This window comes from Podarcis gaigeae (assembly GCF_964106915.1).
Source record: "Podarcis gaigeae genome assembly, chromosome: 9".
Taxonomy (NCBI): domain Eukaryota; kingdom Metazoa; phylum Chordata; class Lepidosauria; order Squamata; family Lacertidae; genus Podarcis; species Podarcis gaigeae.
The window spans coordinates 58,435,953-58,453,968 of record NC_139685.1 but is presented as its reverse complement, the minus strand read 5'-3'; the positions used below and the strand labels follow the sequence as shown (position 1 = coordinate 58,453,968).

General features: G+C 42.0%; 1 protein-coding gene across 1 annotated transcript in view; it reads right to left on the bottom strand.

Annotated features, from left to right (window-relative positions):
• Positions 1–18,016, bottom strand: part of MANBA (mannosidase beta) — a 57,666-nt gene that overhangs the window by 8,560 nt on the left and 31,090 nt on the right. Inside the window, exons 7-12 of the mRNA XM_083756450.1 lie at positions 16,262–16,372; positions 11,630–11,781; positions 9,737–9,854; positions 6,444–6,530; positions 4,701–4,868; positions 2,532–2,750 (exon numbers count right to left, since the gene is read on the bottom strand). Of these exons, the coding sequence (XP_083612576.1) occupies positions 2,532–2,750; positions 4,701–4,868; positions 6,444–6,530; positions 9,737–9,854; positions 11,630–11,781; positions 16,262–16,372 (855 nt within the window). The remainder of the gene's footprint in view (positions 1–2,531; positions 2,751–4,700; positions 4,869–6,443; positions 6,531–9,736; positions 9,855–11,629; positions 11,782–16,261; positions 16,373–18,016) is intronic.

Below are 18,016 nucleotides of genomic sequence, written 5' to 3'. Positions count from 1 at the left end.
CTTGGTTTTCGAACAGAATGCGTTCTGAGAGTCCGTTCGACTGCCGGAACCATTCGAAAACCAAAGCATGGCTTCCAGTTGGCTGCAGGAGCATCCTGCAGCCAATCAGAAGCCAAGCTGAATGTTTGGCTTCTGAAAATCGTTCGAAAACTGGAACACTCACTTCTGGGTTTCGTTCGTTCGGGAGCTGATCTGTTTGGGAGCCAAGATGTTCGGCTTCCAAGGTACGACTGTAATCTTAAAGCTGTAACTACCTCCATACAGAAAATGTATACATGTACAGATCAGAAAAGAACATGGGAAATAGCAGTGTTTACACAATGGGTGGGGGATCATAGGACTAGGGGCCAAATACCTCTCCGCCTGCCCCCCAGAAATCTTCCCAGGCTACACTGTGCCCCAAATGCTTTTCCTGGCTGCATTGTCCTTGAACCCCGATAAGGTAAAACCTTTTATCCTCGTGAGGATAAAATGGGAGACGAGACTCATGTACACTGCCTTAAGCTCCTTGGCAGAATATCAGCATAAAACAACAGCAACGTAACAAATACAGGAAGTTGCTGGTGGTGCAACTTCCCAAGGCCTGTAGAAAAGAATTTTGGGCAGGCCTTTATGCATCTATCCAAGGGAAAACCATAAAAATAAGTGAAAGGCAGAAGTACCTGGTGATGAGAGACACAATCCCCAGAAAAGTGGTGCTTAACCTCTTAAGTGCTTTGCTACAGGTTTGTGTCTTGTTTCTTTCAGTGAAATAAAAGTGCTCCCATTGTTCTCTGCATTGTGCCCAGAGCCAAGAATGGGAATTCTTGTCGTCTGATCAAACATGCTCTTTCTTCAACTAATTGCGCTCCCATTGTTTAGCACCCTTAAATGATACTTTTCCTTCCAGGAAGGGAAATTCCCCAAATTGACCCTGGCTTTAAATGCCTTAATACACATGGGGAACGTGATTCGCAGGCAGGCTTGTAAAAAGCACTGTACACAATTACAAACCCACACACCTCATTTCAAACTGGGAGATTCCTGCCAGCATTTGAACTCTTCTAAGTCTCGTTGATGTCGACTGGAGAAAGTTACGCCTTGTTCAGACTTGTCAACAGCCCTGTGCTCACTAAGAACTACCTCCAGGCAACCAGAGAGGAAAGCTTTGCAGAATTCATTTATGACATTGATCTTTTTGCCTTTCAGGCCACACACGGCACACACAGTTATGCCTGGGCAAGCAAACAGATGACTACACACTTTTTTACAGGGCGGGATCTTCTGTGGCTTTGCCAGCAGTGCTGAGCACGTGCATCATTCTCCCACTGGAATCAACATTTAGGGAAATCTTTGCACACAGGCCCTCTCCAAACATCCTTTTTATTGCACATTTGTGATTATTTGTGCTCATGATGCTATCGGGGCAATCCTACACAATCCTACTTTCAATACCATTTGTGAATGCAAAAGGTCACACTGCTTCGCTTACAACTAGTAGTAGTAGCAGTACTAGTAGTAACAACAACAACAATAATTTGTACCCTGTCCATCTGGCTGGGTTTCCCCAGCCACTCTGGGCGGCTCCCAACAGAATATTAAACAGAATAAAACATCAAACATTAAAAACTTCTCTAAACAGGTCTAGTGCACGTCTTGTAACTTCCACTGGCTTTTCATACCACAAATGTCCTGTGTTGTTGTTGTTTGGGGGGGGTGTTGTCCCACTTTTGTTGCACTATAACCCTTCCGGACAGCAATAATGTAGCATTGAGGAAGCATCAGAGAACAACAAACAAAGCAAAATAAATTGATCACTATTTTTGTGCCAAGGACATGTTGCAAAATATACCTACAATAAAACACCAGTTTAGAGGGGTCCTTGATGTTTAGCGGTTGCTTTAAAATGCAAATTGAATTGTCTTTTAATAATAATAATAATGCAAAGTTACTGGGAGGGAGACAGTGGTAAGTGAAGGGTCAGAGCAGACAGAGAGAGAGGAATGTAATGCTCTCAAAGCCTACATTGGTCCCAAGGAAAACATGTCCTCTTTTTATTTATTTAGAAAAATTTATAAACCACTTGAGCAAGGAGCTCCCTAAACAGTGTACTAACAAAATTATAAATAAAATCCACAAACAAATTAAAAATAAAGATACATAAAACCGCCATCACTGTACACAAAGACAAAACCAATACGACTTTTAAAACAAATATAGGTAACTAAATTATATGTATGGGCAAACTCACCAAAACAAGTGAAATTTTCAGCAAGCATTTAAAACAATTTGCTGCCAATAGGCAACCTGTCGATAGGTAAAGTTCCAAAGCACAGGTGTTGCCACACTAAAGTCAACTCCTCACACATGTAGAAACAGACATGATGTGTCTCTTGTAAAAGTGCAATTAAATAGGCACATAGGGAGCAAGATTATTTCTTTAAGTAAGCTGGTCCCAAGAGCTAACATTTGCATTGGGAGGAAATCATCAACTGGCTTTTCTTATGCTCGCAGAGTTTGCAAGGGAGGGAAAGGCTCAAAATGAGACTTACCTGTGCCAGGGCACTGAAGGAAGGCCAGGACTGAAAGCCATACTCCGAGGCAAATCGTGTTCTGGGGAAGGTGGTCCAATCCCAGCAGTCACTCACATAGTTGTAGTAATGATTATCTCCGAAATGAGTGTCGTAAGGAGCATGGGCTAGCCAGCCTTCCTTGGCTGACTCCAGACCATTGGTAGGGCTGGAGGTAATGAAAGGACGAGTCTCGTCTTCCTGGGTTTATAAAAACACAATGCAAGACAATAAATGGAGCTAAGGGCTAATAAAGCATTTCTTTCTTTTTCAAACTAGCTAAACATCTATGATTTCAAAAGCAAAAAAATAAAGCCAGGTTCTGAATTGGTGAATGAGTCATGGCTTCATTTCTCACTAGGCTGGATGAGTTCTGCTCTGCTTATCACACAAATGAATATCTGCTTCCTGGAGTCAGATGCTTGGCTGCAAAGAAACAAATTCAGCATTCAAAGGAAAGCAATCTGCTCTGAAAAATATTGCCTTCAGACTGCGAGACAAATACTAAGGAAAGCATTGTGCGTGGTCCATTTATTTTCGTATGAGTAAAAATGTGTGCATTTTAGGGGGAAATTGTATAGTCAGCTTCCATCTGAAGGCAAAACTGATTCTTTGGACAAATGCTCAAGGTCTTTACAGGCAACGGGCACACAACTGTTTCCCATCTGTTAGGGAGAGTCTAGAGGCCCTTCCTCCAGGTTACATGTATGTTCCCTGAATGGTTTTTAAAAAAATTAAATAAATCAATCTAGAGAACAAAACAAAAGCACAAATAGTACAAAGAACTAGAAGATTTTTAAGGCTGAAAATATTTTAGAATTAAAGGAACTGGGAAAATAAAAAGTTCTTCAACTGATACAAAACATTTTTAAAAATCAAAATCCATAAAATAGGATTATGAACAGATTGCCCACCTACTGAGAGACCCATGGCTCAATGCGCTTCCACATGTGCACATTCACCCACACTCATCAGCCCTCAACAGCATGGCCAATGGCCGGGGGTGATGGGAGCTACAACATCTGGATCTCCAACATCTGGAGACCAACATCTGGAGGCCGCAGGCTTCCCATACCATATGTGGCAATTTCCAGTCTTAACACGGAGCCCCTGAAATGCTCCACTTGAATGTTGATTGATTTCCCACTGCAGATACCGTCTTCTGCCTAGGGCCTACACGGTTCTGTGCTGGAGCAGTTATGCTGAACTGGTCTGCAGAGACTCTCCTGCATTTTAGACAGGAATCTGCCCCAGCCCTATCTAGAGATGCCTGGGATTGAATCTGGGACCTTTTGAATGCAAATGAGATGCTCTACAGCCCTTTCCCAAAAAAGAAGTTTGTAAGAAAAGAGGGTATGTGAATATGTACTTCTTATTTGATAGTGGGTGGCATCAGGCTTCAGCCAGAGAGCAGTACTTAAGTGGATACACTATCTGCTGACTATAAATGCTGCATAAACGGAATGAGAGAGAGAGAGAGAGAGAGAGAGAGAGAGAGACAGAGACATTAGACTTCTCAGTTCTCAACATTTCAGTCTGTCCATTAAGGGTAGTTAATATTTACCTTGCAGGAATGCTTGCCACTTACAAAGCTGGTATGCACAGAGCTAAACGCTGCAAAGTGTGATGGGGGAGACCTGCATCTTCAGCAGTCAAAGATACAGGACAGAGTTACAGGTACACAAGCCAGAATTACAGGCCAGTTGAGGTTTCCTGGCACATTAACCCTGCCCTTTATTAACTGCAGCATTTAGCACAGCAAACACCAGTGGACACACAACAAGCTTGGTCCTTACTTATCACTCTCATTTTCCCCAAAGCAAGTACTTTTTATCTGTAAATAAATAACCAGGCACTTTAAAAAAAATAGAGTATGTTAATACACATTGCAGGGATATCAAAAACACAGGTGAAATTCAGAAGATAAAATGGTTGTTAGGGCTGATTTGAGCCCATCAATGGATATACAGAGAAAACAGATGTTTCCAGATTGTGCCTGATGCATCTTTAATGATAAAGATTTGCCTGCAATGTATGCAAGACTACAGACACGGTTGCAAACAAGAAGAGTAAAATAAGCAATTCAGCAGAACTTTCAAAGCCTGCTATCAAAGCTCAACCCTTCTTAGCCTTCTGCAAAGCTGTACTTACAGCAAGAACAATCTCTCGGATATTCTTTACATAAAGTGTGACATAATCGTCGGCATAAACGCTCTTCTTTGAGCTTGGAATAGAGAACCAGTTGTATGCAATTGCTGCTTCATTTTCATTGTTCCCGCTCCATAAAATGATACATGGGTGAGATTTTAACCGCTTTACCTGAAACAAAAAGCAGAGCTTTTAACATGTAAGTGCTAAAAAAAGAGTAAAGTCAGAAGTGTTAATGATTAAAGTCCGTGGTATAAAAGGGACATGGTTTTACCAAACGTCTTAATGAATCTGCAAATCAGACACAACTTAAAATAATGTCAGCTTCAGGTGTGTTTTCAATTTTCCAAAGGATTCAAGGTTAGATTTACATGACGTGGCTCTAGGGCTGGTTAAAAATGGCTTTCCTAGCTCTATATTTGGAAGGGGAAAACAGAAGAGGGCGCTCTCAGTGCAGCCATCAAAAATCACAGTGTTTACGCAAGGAAGAGGCAAAGGGGGATTTCAAACCTCCTTCTGATAAGCCTAACTTGAAATTCTTGAATTACTTTCAAGTTAGGCTTATCAGACACAAATATGAGCTCCTTCTTGTTCTGAAGGAATTCCTTCAGGACGCAACACTTGAGCGTGAGGGTATTTTATGGTCCGATTCTATGATTCTAAACTAAGTGTGTTCCTGTCCCAGAGCCTGCCTTTGCTGGATGGGATTTCCATCCATGTTGCACTTGGACCCAGCACAACAGCAGAGGAAGGATGGGGTGGGAACTTTCCTCTCCACAACGCATTTAAAGTGCCCTGGCAGCCAGTCGTCCCATTGGGTTGCATACTCATTGCTTGTCAAGCTGTGCAAACCAGAAGGGAAGATGGAGAGAAGGAAGTGAACAGCAATGGCACTGGCCCTACTCCAGGGATGGTTCTGAATTATACTGGCATACTTTGGACAGCCAAACTGTTCAATGTTCAGTCATACAAATTAATCAGCAGGCATTCTTCTATTGTGCATGTGCACCTGTATTATCATCATCATCATCATCATCATTATTATTATATTTTTATTTATACCTTGCCTTTTTCCCTGACAGGGACTCAAGCCGACTTACAAATAAAAATAAGAACAGCTAGTAACATAGAAAAAAATCATTTAAAGCACCTGTATTATTATTATTATTATTATTATTATTATTATTATTATTATTATTATATTTTTATTTATACCTTGCCTTTTTCCCTGACAGGGACTCAAGACAACTTACAGATAAAAATAAGAACAGCTAGAAACATAGGAAAAATCATTTAAAAACAATTCAACATTGATATAATCCATTAAAACCATGCCAATAATTACAACGAAAATAGTACGGCACCAGCCCTTTTATTAAAAAGCAGTCAGTTCCCAAAAGCCTGTTGGAAGAAGAAAGTCTTCACCTGCCAGTGGAAGGACAACAAGGAGGGAGCCAGTCTAGCCTCTCCAGGGAAGTAATTCCAAAATCGAGGAGCAGCCACCGAGAAGGCCCTCTCTCACTTCCTTACTTAAGCATGCCTGTGAGGGTGGCACAGTTTGGTGCATCCTGTTTGCATCCCACCAGCCCCCTGCCACTTCTGTTTGATTGGATGGACTTAGGAGAATGTCACCGTTCACACGAGTGTGACACAACAGAAAGCCAGCGGAAAAACGGTGCAATTATTAGTCATGACTAGGCTTGTATACAGTTTAGGAGCTTGGCCCTACTGGACTGAATACCATACCTGATGAGTAATTTCGGCTCTTACTGAATCTAGGAAGCTGTGGTCAGTTGGGTAAAGAGCAACAGCAAACATAAAGTCCTGCCAAATCTAGAGAATTAAGAGAAAAATGAAAGAACTCAACAAGTAGCCAGTTGACAAACAGTCATGTAAACAGAGTGCATATTTTCTAGCTTGCATCACTTAAAAGATTGTGGAGTACTCATTAATACCGCAAACCTATGCACATTTACCTGGGAGTAAACTCCACTGAACACATGTGAGCTGAGTGAACAACTGCAGGATTGCACCACACCTAACCAGATTATTATTTTTAAAAAAGCAACACTCATAATTCATAGAAATTAGGACTTATTTACACAAGCAGTGGCACCAAAAAATGTTGTTAATATAGTTGCTATCTCAAATTAATAGTCGCTGTCCAGGTTTGTTAAAGTGCTGCAAATGACCTCATCTAACTATTTCAAACATGGGAAGCTTTTAGCCTCAAACAGCATTGAGGAAAGGGGTTTTCACACATTACATCTTCCTACCAACCACTCACAGGACTCCTGTGCCTTTTGACAGTTAAATGGCAAGCAGAAAATCAGCTCCTCCCAGCATGGAGATTCAGTAAGTAGGGAGAGAAGCTTCCCCTTCTAAATTTCCACCCGCCCTGCAGTTGCTAAAGGCACAGCAGACTTGTCTCTCCCTAGAAAGGTATCAGAAAAGGATCGTGTGGTTTTTTTTTTACTCCAGCAAAGTTCTGTTTCCAGAGGGGTTTTGCTATATGGAAGGGTGGATATGTCTTTGAAAGAACAAGCCAAATCATTGGACTTGGATGAGATCCAACAGCAAAAAAAAATCAAGCTTTACTTGTTTACATCTTTAATCAGAACTTAGGAAGGTGAGCTTATAGGTTTTATATATCTCAAGGTTATGTAGGAATTATTTCTCTGCAGTTTAAAGCAGGTGTCCCCCTCCTAGCCATGTACACAACCTCCTAAAAATGTTCCTCTGGGCCTGAAACTTTCTGTGGTTGGTATCAAGCCAAAACTGATTTTTAAGTGTTACCTGCCTTCCTAAAGCAAGAATGGCTTTAGAATAATATTAAAGTATCATTGGCCTCTGGCACCTGGACTCCTTTTTTAAAGTGTCTGGAGCTGTAACAGCTAACGGGTAGAAAGGAACAACTGCATTTACCAATTGTGAACTACACTGGTTCTAATAAAATACTTAAAAAGCAGAGACATCACCTTGCCAACAAAGGTCTGTATAGTTAAAGCTATGGTTTTCCCAGTAGTGATGTATGGAAGTGAGAGCTGGACCATAAAGTAGGCTGATCGGCGAAGAATTGATGCTTTTGAATTATGGTGCTGGAGGAGACTCTGGAGAGTCCCAAGGAATGCAAGAAGCTCAAACGTATCCATTCTTAAGGAAATCAGCCCTGAGTGCTCACTGGAAGGACAGATCCTGAAGCTGAGGCTCCAATACTTTGACCACCTCATGAGAAGAAAAGATTCTCTGGAAAAGACCTTGATGTTGGGAAAGATGGAGGGCACAAGGAGAAGGGGACGACAGAGGACGAGATGGTTGGACAGTGTTCTTGAAGCTACAAACATGAGTCTGACCAAACTGCGGGAGACAGTGGAAGACAGGAGTGCCTGGCGTGCTCTGGTCCATGGGGTCACGAAGAGTTGGACATGACTAAATAACTAAACAACAACGTTCTTTAGATCAGCCTTCGTCATTGTGGCATTCTAAAATATCCAGAGGCCAAAACTCCCAACAGCCCCCAGCTACCAAGGTACTGCTGGCTGGGATGGGAGTTGTAGCCCAAAATATTTGGAGAGCACCTGGTTGATGAAGGGGGCTTCGGACACAAATATGGCATGAGAAGTGAGTCGCTGGGTGGGGCTGAGCTAGTTTCCCAGTAGGGAGGGAGGGGGGGTCACTGCTGTCACAGCTAGTGTTTCCACCCTACCCAGGGAGTCGCTTCTGCGTGACAAGGGACAAACAGGAAGCAAAAATGCCTCACGCTTTTTTGCTCCTCCACTTTCCTTTCCTCTTTGGGCAAAATTGGTGGTGCAGGGATTACATTTCCCATAACAGGAGGATGTATAAGCTGCTATGTGAGGCAGTTCTCTATGTTGCACAATTCTGTGTCCAGGGCAGCTGTCTACCAGCTCCATCTGGTAAGTAGGCTGAAACCCTACCTGCCCGTTGACTGTCTTTCCAGAGTGGTGCATGCTCTAGTTATCTCCCGCTTAGACTACTGCAACGCGCTCTACGTGGGGCTACCTTTGAAGGTGACCAGGAAACTACAACTAATCCAGAATGAGGCAGCTAGACTGGTGACTGGGAGTGGCCGCCAAGCCTATATAACACTGGTCCTGAAAGATCAAACCGATCCATTGTTAAGGAAATCAGCCCTGAGTGCTCACTGGAAGGACAGATCCTGAAGCTGAGGCTCCAATACTTTGGCCACCTCATGAGAAGAGAAAAGACCCTGATGTTGGGAAAGATTGAGGGCATAAGGAGAAGGGGACGACAGAGGACGAGATGGTTGGGACAGTGTTCTCGAAGCTACCAGCATGAGTTTGACCAAACTGCGGGAGGCAGTGGAAGACAGGAGTGCCTGGTCCATGGGGTCACGAAGAGTCGGACACGACTAAACGACTAAACAACAACAACAATTTTCATCGGAGAAATGCTGGAAGGCGTGCTGGAAGTTAACAAGGTCTCACTGGACACACGTGGAAGAAAGAATCACGAGTCCTCCCTTTCCCCTAGGCTTACCTAGAGGAAGAAAACAAGACTGGAAATTGTATCTATACAGAGGGATACCTGCTCTCAGCATCTGAGAAGGTTCCATAACCTTTTGACAAGGCCCATTTCGGGCAAAGTAGTTGATTTCATTTCATTTCGCTTTATTTCCTGTTTACTGCTAGGAGTTGCTAGTTCTGCCCAGACTGGAACAAAAAGAAAGCATGCCTTGGTCCTAATCAAGTTTTCAACCCTATTCTACTGTTGTAAAGAGACTGCAGTATCTAACCCTCCATTTGCTATATGTTGAGCACTTCCATTATCCTCACCTATCTAAAAACAGAATGTTGCTACAACCTAAAGCCTGGAAACCTAATTTTACAGTCTGGCAGGATGCCCAAATACATGGACCTTAAGTCTGATCCAGCACATGTTTTCAAGGTTACAGGTTAATGGGGAAGGGGAAATACAATTTTCAGATTTATTTCGTATGTCAGTTTTAAATATTAAGAGTTGCAGAGTATTGCTTTTTCTTTTATTTTTTTCTTTACCATGATTCCTAGTTCATTGCACATTTCATAGAACTCTTCTTGCTCATATATGCCACCTCCCCAAACGCGGAGCATATTCATGTTGGCATCAGCCGCCGACTGCAAGAGGATCCTTAACCTGTCAAAACACAAGTGGAACTAAAAGTTAAGCAGATTTGTGGTAGGAGAGAAACTGAATTAGTTGCAGAGAGGGCTTAAGGAAACCTAGCCGGACTTCACCTGAAAGAGTGCAATACTGTAGCTTAAATGGTGTGCTCTGGATTAGCCAAAGCAAAATGAAGGGAGCCGTTCAGCAGAAGTGGAGTGCGAATATAGCTATCTTTTAATTGTGGTGTGACCTAGAAAGAATCACAGAATTGTAGAGCTGGAAGGGACCACAAGGGTCATCTATTCCAGCCCCCTGCAATGAAGGAATCTTTTGCTCAATGCAGGGCTCAAACTCATGATTAAGTGACTCATGCTCTACCAACAGAGCTACCCCACTGAGGGTAAACGTCACAAGGGCAAGACAGAGAGACTTGGAGGGCCATATTTGGGAGCGTCTGTGGGTCTCGACTTTCCTATTCATTCTCAGTGCTCCTGACTTATCAACTCTAACCTTCTCCTCGTGGGTTAAGTGAATGTGGAGCTCCACACTCTCAAGCAGGGAAGCTCCATAAGTGCATCAGAGCACCCATGCCATCACAGCTGGAAGGGGAAATGGGTCTCAAGGGTAGGTTGCAAGAAGGAAGAAACAACGGCATTAGAGGTTTTCAGCCAGCCAGCCCTACCCCAGTTTAATGTGAGAAAAAGCCTTCCAACTTTTAGAGCCTGTTTAGACATAACAACAATATCAAACATTAAAGCTTTTCCAGGACTTTAGCATTTCCAGCAGAAGTTTTGGAGCTGTCTTTTGAATGTTTCTCCATTCAAAAAAAAAATTTTAAAAAAATCCCCTACACTTTTTTTTTTTTAAAGCATCCTAGAGAAGGCTAAAGTGAACATTTTTGCTTGTTTTCTATGTGAAAGGATTTTTTAATGAATGGGAGAGTATTCAACATGCAACCTCTATACCTGCAGCTTATATAGTCCCCAGAAGGTTGCGCCATAAACTTTACTATTTGATTCTGCTGACTGTATAAAATGGCCATAAAAGTTTACTGAAACTCACAGGAAGGCATGGGGTATAGTCCTCTAACAAGCCTATTCCACATGCCACAAAGGGTTGGGGAGAATCCCTTCTTTGAAAGTAGGTCCAGGTTTAGATTTGCCTGCATGTGGAAAACTAATATTTGAGGCAGGTGGATAAGCTAAGGGCCTTCTTCCTGGCATGCTAACTGTTCATCTGCAAGGAGCTTCTGACGTGAGATCTCTTCTAAAGAAGCAATCTCCACATCAATTCTCAACTGATATAGTCCTGAATTGATGCTTTTGAATTGTGGTGCTGGAGAAAACTCTTCCATGGACTGCAAGAAGATCAAACCTCTTCATTCGTAAGGAAATCAGCCCTGAGTGCTCACTGGAAGAACAGATCCTGAAGCTGAGGCTCCAATACTTTGGCCACCTCATGAGAAGAGAAGACTCCCTGGAAAAGACCCTGATGTTGGGAAAGATAGAGGGCACAAGGAGAAGGGGACGACAGAGGACAAGATGGTTGGATAGTGTATTCAAAGCTACCAGCATGAGTTTGACCAAATTGCGGGAGGCAGTGGAAGACAGGAGTGCCTGGCGTGCTCCGGTCCATGGGGTCATGAAGAGTCGGACACGACTAAACAACAACAACAACATAGTCCTGTAAAAGAGCTGTACTCTCATAGCCAAACTCAGTTCTGGTAAGGCCTACTCAGTATTGGCAGGCAAAAATAAATCTTTTGCACGCATGTGAATGTTTGAAAACCACCCGCCCAAACTCACCTTTTAGAGGTCACTCTGTCTTGAAAAGAATCAGCTGGAATCCAGTTGGATCCCTTCATAAAAACAGGGAGTCCATTGATTCTGAAATAAAAACTCAAACCAGGTGAACCAGGAATGGGCTCTTCTACAAGTTCTACTGTTCGGAAATAAACCTGAGGAGAAATTAAAATGTGAATAGTTTTACAGCAGTCACAGACATTAAATAAACCTTTTTCATCAGGATCAGTCAGGAAACTCCTATTTCCCTGCATATTTTTGCCTTTTTTCATATATAAAATATGGGGTGGGAAATGTAACCTGTTTGCAAGATTTATGAAAGTGTTTCTTGTGTATAGAGCGAATTTATTTTAATTTGAGGACGAGATTGCTGGAAGATTTTAGTGCCTCTTCTCCAAACACTTCCCCCCCCCCCCCAACAGACAGCATGTATTAGTGCTGCAAACACCCACACAGTTTGCTTTTGATTACTGAGAGAAAAATTTAATGAAACGACAAGGCTAAACGCTGATTGTAATCAAACTCCATTTACAGAAAGAGGCTAGACGCACCCAAGGCCAGATTAAAAAGGGGCCCAAGTCTCTTCACTAATTCTGCTTCTGATAGAGATCTGCTTCACTAATTCTGCTGCTGCTTACAGAGGAGCAGACAGAAAAACAGCTATACCTATTGTGCCCATGTCCTGCTTGTGAGCATCCCTTAAACATCTGGCTTCCCCCTGTAAAAAGAAGATGCAGGAGAAGACAGGCCTTTCATCTGATCAAGCAGGCCTCTTCTTAAATTCTTATAACAAAGCAATTAAAGCAAGCTAACACACAGCAGAACGGAATCTTTTAATTTGGGAACTTTTCAAAAAAAAAACAGGTCTCAGGGATGCTGAACTCAAGACTGTATCTTGTTAAGGCTAAATAGGCACAGTCTGCTCAAATTAATTCCTTTCACACTTGATCTTTGTGAAAGCAAGGCGGTATTGAATTGGAGGCAAGGTGCCCCAATGAACTGTTGTGGGTCTCTTTTAAAGGGCAACGCTGACCAGCTTGCTGAGATATGGCCTTTTCAAAGTGTTTTCTTTGCCTGCCGTGGAAATAGGTTGTCAGGAGACAACTCTTGATAACTAGGCATGCAGCTAAAGGTGGCTCGTGTGCGGAGCTTGAGCTAAGAGCTATGCTGCAACCTCAAAAGTTTTGCTTTCTGACAAGGTGGCTCTGGAGTCCAGAAAGATATGCAGTAATGTAAGGCTTATCTCCAGTTTACACCGTCTACAATCCATCGAGCGAAAGGCAGCCTACCAATAACTCAGTAACTTTCTGTTTTTGCTGCCTGGCTAGAATTGCAAAAAAGAGACGGACTGCCAGGCATCTGGGAAACAGTGGTACAATACTGGCAAGTGCTATGTTTGCTATGCACTTCAGAAGTTCTTCCCTGGTTCATCTTGCCTTGGAGGCTACTTAATGAAGAAAAAATAAAAATAGGAAGCAAGACAAAGGTGTGCAAAATTGGATAGAGGAACATTTTTTTCTCTCTCTCTCTCTGGGCCAGGGTGGACCAGTGAAGCTGAACATTGGGAGAATTTAGGACAGACAAAAGTTAGGACTCCTTCAAACAGGACATAATGTGCTGGAGAGCCAGTGTGGTGTAGTGGTTAAGAGCGATAGACTCATAATCTGGTGAATTGGGTTTGCATCTCCGCTCCTCCACATGCAGCTGCTGGGTGACCTTGGGCTAGTCACACTTCTCTGAAGTCTCTCAGCCTCACTCACCTCACAGAGTGTTTGTTGTGGGGGAGGAAGGGAAAGGAGAATGTTAGCCGCTTTGAGACTCCTTTGGGTAGTGATAAAGCGGGATATCAAATCCAAACTCTTCTTCTACAGAATTTGCTGCCATAAGTTAGTCACCAACACGGATCACTTTAAAATGTGATTAGATAAATTAGATAAATGAATGGCCACTGGTCAAGATGAGTATAATAGCAACTCTAGTTTCAGAGGCAGTCTATCTAAATACCAGTCACTGGGGAACGATGACCAGAGAGGGCTATTCTCATCATGTCCTGTTTATGGGCTTCCCATGGGCATCTTGTTGGCCAATTTGGGAAAAAGGATGGTGGAACTATAGATATGCCTTTGGTCTCATCCAGCAGCACACGGATTATGTTCCTAAACGGGAATACTCCAGTTTTCCTGCTGAGTTTCCTTTCAAACTTACAACTTCCCCCCTTTTTAAGTCATTCGCTTTCCTTATCAGCACAAGGTCTTCGGGCATGAAGCCAAGCAGTTTCTTGGAGTTGCTAAAAAATTTCCTAGAATCCCAAGGTAAAAACTTTTGGTTCAATTGAAATGTGTTTTATTTCAAAAGAAAAAGGATTCATAAAGTGATCCATACTTTTTTAAAAGGAAACAATAAGTAGTGCTTTCCATATAGTTAAATACCGATCTGTTCAGATAGGTCTCCAATCGATGAAAATACTTTTTTTTTATTTGGTCATATATTATTCCCCAAATAGAAAGAAACACATTTTATAGTCCTGTTTTTTAAACAACAACTGCATTCAGAGGTCTTTGGCACTTGGAAGGGAGATACAACTAATACACAGAGTTGCTATTTTTAACAGCAGATGGGAACTGGTTTTTTTCCTTTTAACGCCACAACAAAGAAAGTCTATTGTTCAGGAACTCATTAACCACCAGCTTTGCTGTATAGTGAAAAAAAATGTGTATCTTATCAACTATGCCTACAGTTAGGAGAGCACAGCATTTCCTGGAACTAAAGCAAAAAAACAAAAGAGTCAAATACAGCAGACTGTTCCACTTTCCACTGTTTCCACTAAATGAAATAATATACTTATTAATTCTCTCCACTACCAGAGATGAATAGAGATTTAAGTTATCCTGTCAATTGCCATTCGCATGCACCAAAAGGACTCCTGTGTTCTGCAAAATTACTAACTAGGGCGCTTTAAGTCAGCAAACTATTATTGTTAAAGAATACTAAAGTTGACAAGAGGAGTCTCAAATTTCCTAAATCTAAAGTTTCAATGCATCACAGCTAAACACTGATGAGAATTTCCACTGCACAATTTCATATCAAAATCACTGCATTTCTGTTTGAAGATCCGTACTGCAGATACCAGCTGCTAAGAGTCCAGAAATGACATGAGCTTGAGAATTTGGAAAGCCCAGCTGTAAATGTTTTCCTCTTGAATTTCAAAGTTGTTTTTAATTTGTCTTCAAGTCTGACTGGCAGTGCACGTGCTACACAGAGAGGACAGCTAACCAGTAGAATAGTTTGTGCCATCTTCTGATAATTTAAGATCAGGACTAATCAGAGTGAGGTGGGCAGTAGGGCTGTTTGACTTGAGCCTCAAGCTCAAAAGGGGCCTCAGATTTAGACACTTATGGGGGGGTGGCATTTGCTACGTTTTGCAATCTGCTTTTATGCACATTGGACCAAAATGTGACACACTCTTAAGACCATATGAAGAGCCTGCTCAATCAGGTCAATGGCCCAACTAATCAGGTGTCCTGTTCTCACAGTGGCCCAACAAGATGCCTGAAGGAAACCCAGAAGCAGGACCCCTCTTGTGATTTCTAGCAACTGCTGTTCAGAAACACTACTGCCTCCAACTGAGGAGTCAAGAGCCCAGCCATGACGACTAGCAGCTTAGAGCCGCAAATTTAAGCAAATGAGAAACGATATTTAGTAAAAGATTGCATCATCTTAAATAGTTCGCAATATTGCACAAAAGATACGATTCTTTTCCTTAATAACTAGAGCATTTGCACAGGGGGGGAAATGCTAGAAAAGAAAAAAATATACTAACATGCTTTTTTTAATGTCTTGTTTTGTTTCCATGTGTCATCCTTTTTTTATTATGGCTAGTGGGTTTTTTATTATGGTTAGTGCTCTCCTCTTTTGAAAAAATATTTTATGGGATGCATGATAACACAGCAAAACAAACAAAATTATTGCCATGTCAGATTACCCTCATAGTTCTTTTACTCCCTCTTTTTTTTAACCTGGGATCCTCTGGACTTCTGGGAGGGCCTGTTTCAGACCTAATATAAGCATTACAGCCTTCAAGACTGCTGAAAACCACTTCCAGGCGGAGGAGCTCCATGTAGTGTTTGCTTATCACATTAACTGGCCTGATCACCTAGAGCAGGGGTCAGCAACCTTTTTCAGCCATGGGCCGATCCACCGTCCCTCAGACCATTTGGTGGGCCGGACTATATTTTTTGGGGGGAAATTAACGAATTCCTATGCCCCAGAAATAACCCAGAGATGCATTTTAAATAAAAGGACACATTCTACTCATGTAAAAACACCAGGCAGGGCCCACAAATAACCCAGAGATGCCTTTTAAATAAAAGGACACAGTCTACTCATGTAAAAACATGCTGATTCCCGGACCATCCGCAGGCCAGATTTAGAAGGCGAATGGGCCGCATCTAGCTCACGGGCCTTAGGTTGCCTACCCCTGACCTAGAGAGTTTTCACCCCAGTGGGTGCTAGGAATGTGCGTTGGTGGTCACTTGGAGACTCTGCAGAGCTGCTCCCAGTTGTGTCTAGTGTGCTAGACAGACCAATGGTCAGACTCAGCATAAGCGAGCTTCCTGTGTTCCAGATTTGACATACCTTAGAATGCTTCTCAATCTTGCAACCTCCCTCTGCAATGAATGTAGTTGTCATGTTGTACCCAGTCTGGTTCCCATGTCCTCTTGGCCACCAAGTCTCCAGTGCTGCAGCCTTGAAAAGAAAAGAAAAGAAAAGAAAAGAAAAGAAGCAAATGAAATTAAAATTTAAAGAGTCCAGAAAAGATTATGTTGATAGCACGAAGCGCTTAAGTAAGTTTTCTTCAAATAGCAAGCAAAGAGCCATCAATGGGAGCAAGAGCTTATCTGGAGCAGACAGAAATTCGCACCCACAGCCCTGCCCTTGCTGCCAACCTACACCACCCCAGCCTTCTCCAGGTAAGCTGCAATGATACCAGTGTCCAGAGGGGGGCTCTGTCCAATGCATCGGCCATTAGTGGTCTGCACCATGGAGTTATAAAAGATCTTCTCCCCACATTATTCTTCCCAGTACCCACCCAAGCCATGTAAAGCAAGGCAATGCTCAGATTCAAGGCAAGCAGCTAGCTCCGACCTTGAACCCTTTAGCATGTTAGAGAAAGAGTTCTAGGTTGGGGGGAGATATGTGCTCTTCAAGCCCCAAACAAAATAGGGAGCATGGAGCATGGAACAGGAGCATTTCTATGTGAGGCTGAAGATACACTGCAACACAGTTACCACAGGTATGGAATTCACCGCATGTAATGCCTTAAGAGAAAATTTAATGAAAATGATTTATAGGTGGTACATGACACCAGTCAAGCTTGCAAAAATTTACCATTTGCCCGAAAATAAATGTTGGAAATGTAATGAGACTGAAGGTACATTCTTTCACCTTTGGTGGACATGCCCAAGGATTAAGACATTCTGGGAGATGATTTATAACGAAATGAAAAAGGTATTCAAATATACCTTCCTGAAGAAACCAGAGGCCTTTCTCCTGGGCATGGTCGGCCAATTGGTGCCAAAGAAGGATAGAACTTTTTTTATGTATGCAACAACAGCAGCAAGAATACTTATAGCGAAGTATTGGAAGACACAAGATTTACCCACCCGGGAAGAATGGCAGATGAAGTTGATGGACTATATGAACTGGCGGAAATGACTGGCAGAATCCGAGACCAGGGAGAAGAGTCGGTGGAAGAAGATTGGAAAAAGTTTAAAGACTATTTACAGAAATATTGTAAAATTAATGAATGTTAGAAAAATGTGAGAATGAAGTTATATGGCTTTAGTAGAAATGTTATAAGGAATTAAGTATAAATAGATTATTAGAGTATTAAAAGAAAAAATTAGGTTAGAATATGTTAAGATAATTATAGGATAGAAAACAGAGGAAGATGGAAAGGAATTGCTGAAACAATTAACAGAAGTGGAATACAAAAAGGGAGGTGTGAGGAGGTCGTTGAAATAAGCGAATGAAGGATAGGATGATGAAATTGTATGATGTGTTGTAAATTGTTTTTATTTTGTTGTGTTAGTTTAATATGTTAGTGTTGTGTGGTGTTTTGTATTGTATTGTATTGTCTATTTTGTTTTGTAATGTCTCTAATGTTTAAATTGTTGGAAAAGTAATAAATATTATCTTAAAAAAAAGAAAAAGAAAAAATGAAGATACACTGCAACACGTTCTTGTTGGTTCCCACTTCTGTCACCGTCGGCAATCATTTACAGAGCATTTTTAGCATGAAAATTGCACTTTGTTTTGTAGGTTACTGTTCCAGACATGCTGTGCAACAGGCATTGACTTGCAAAGCTCCCATTCATTCCAGTGGGTCAT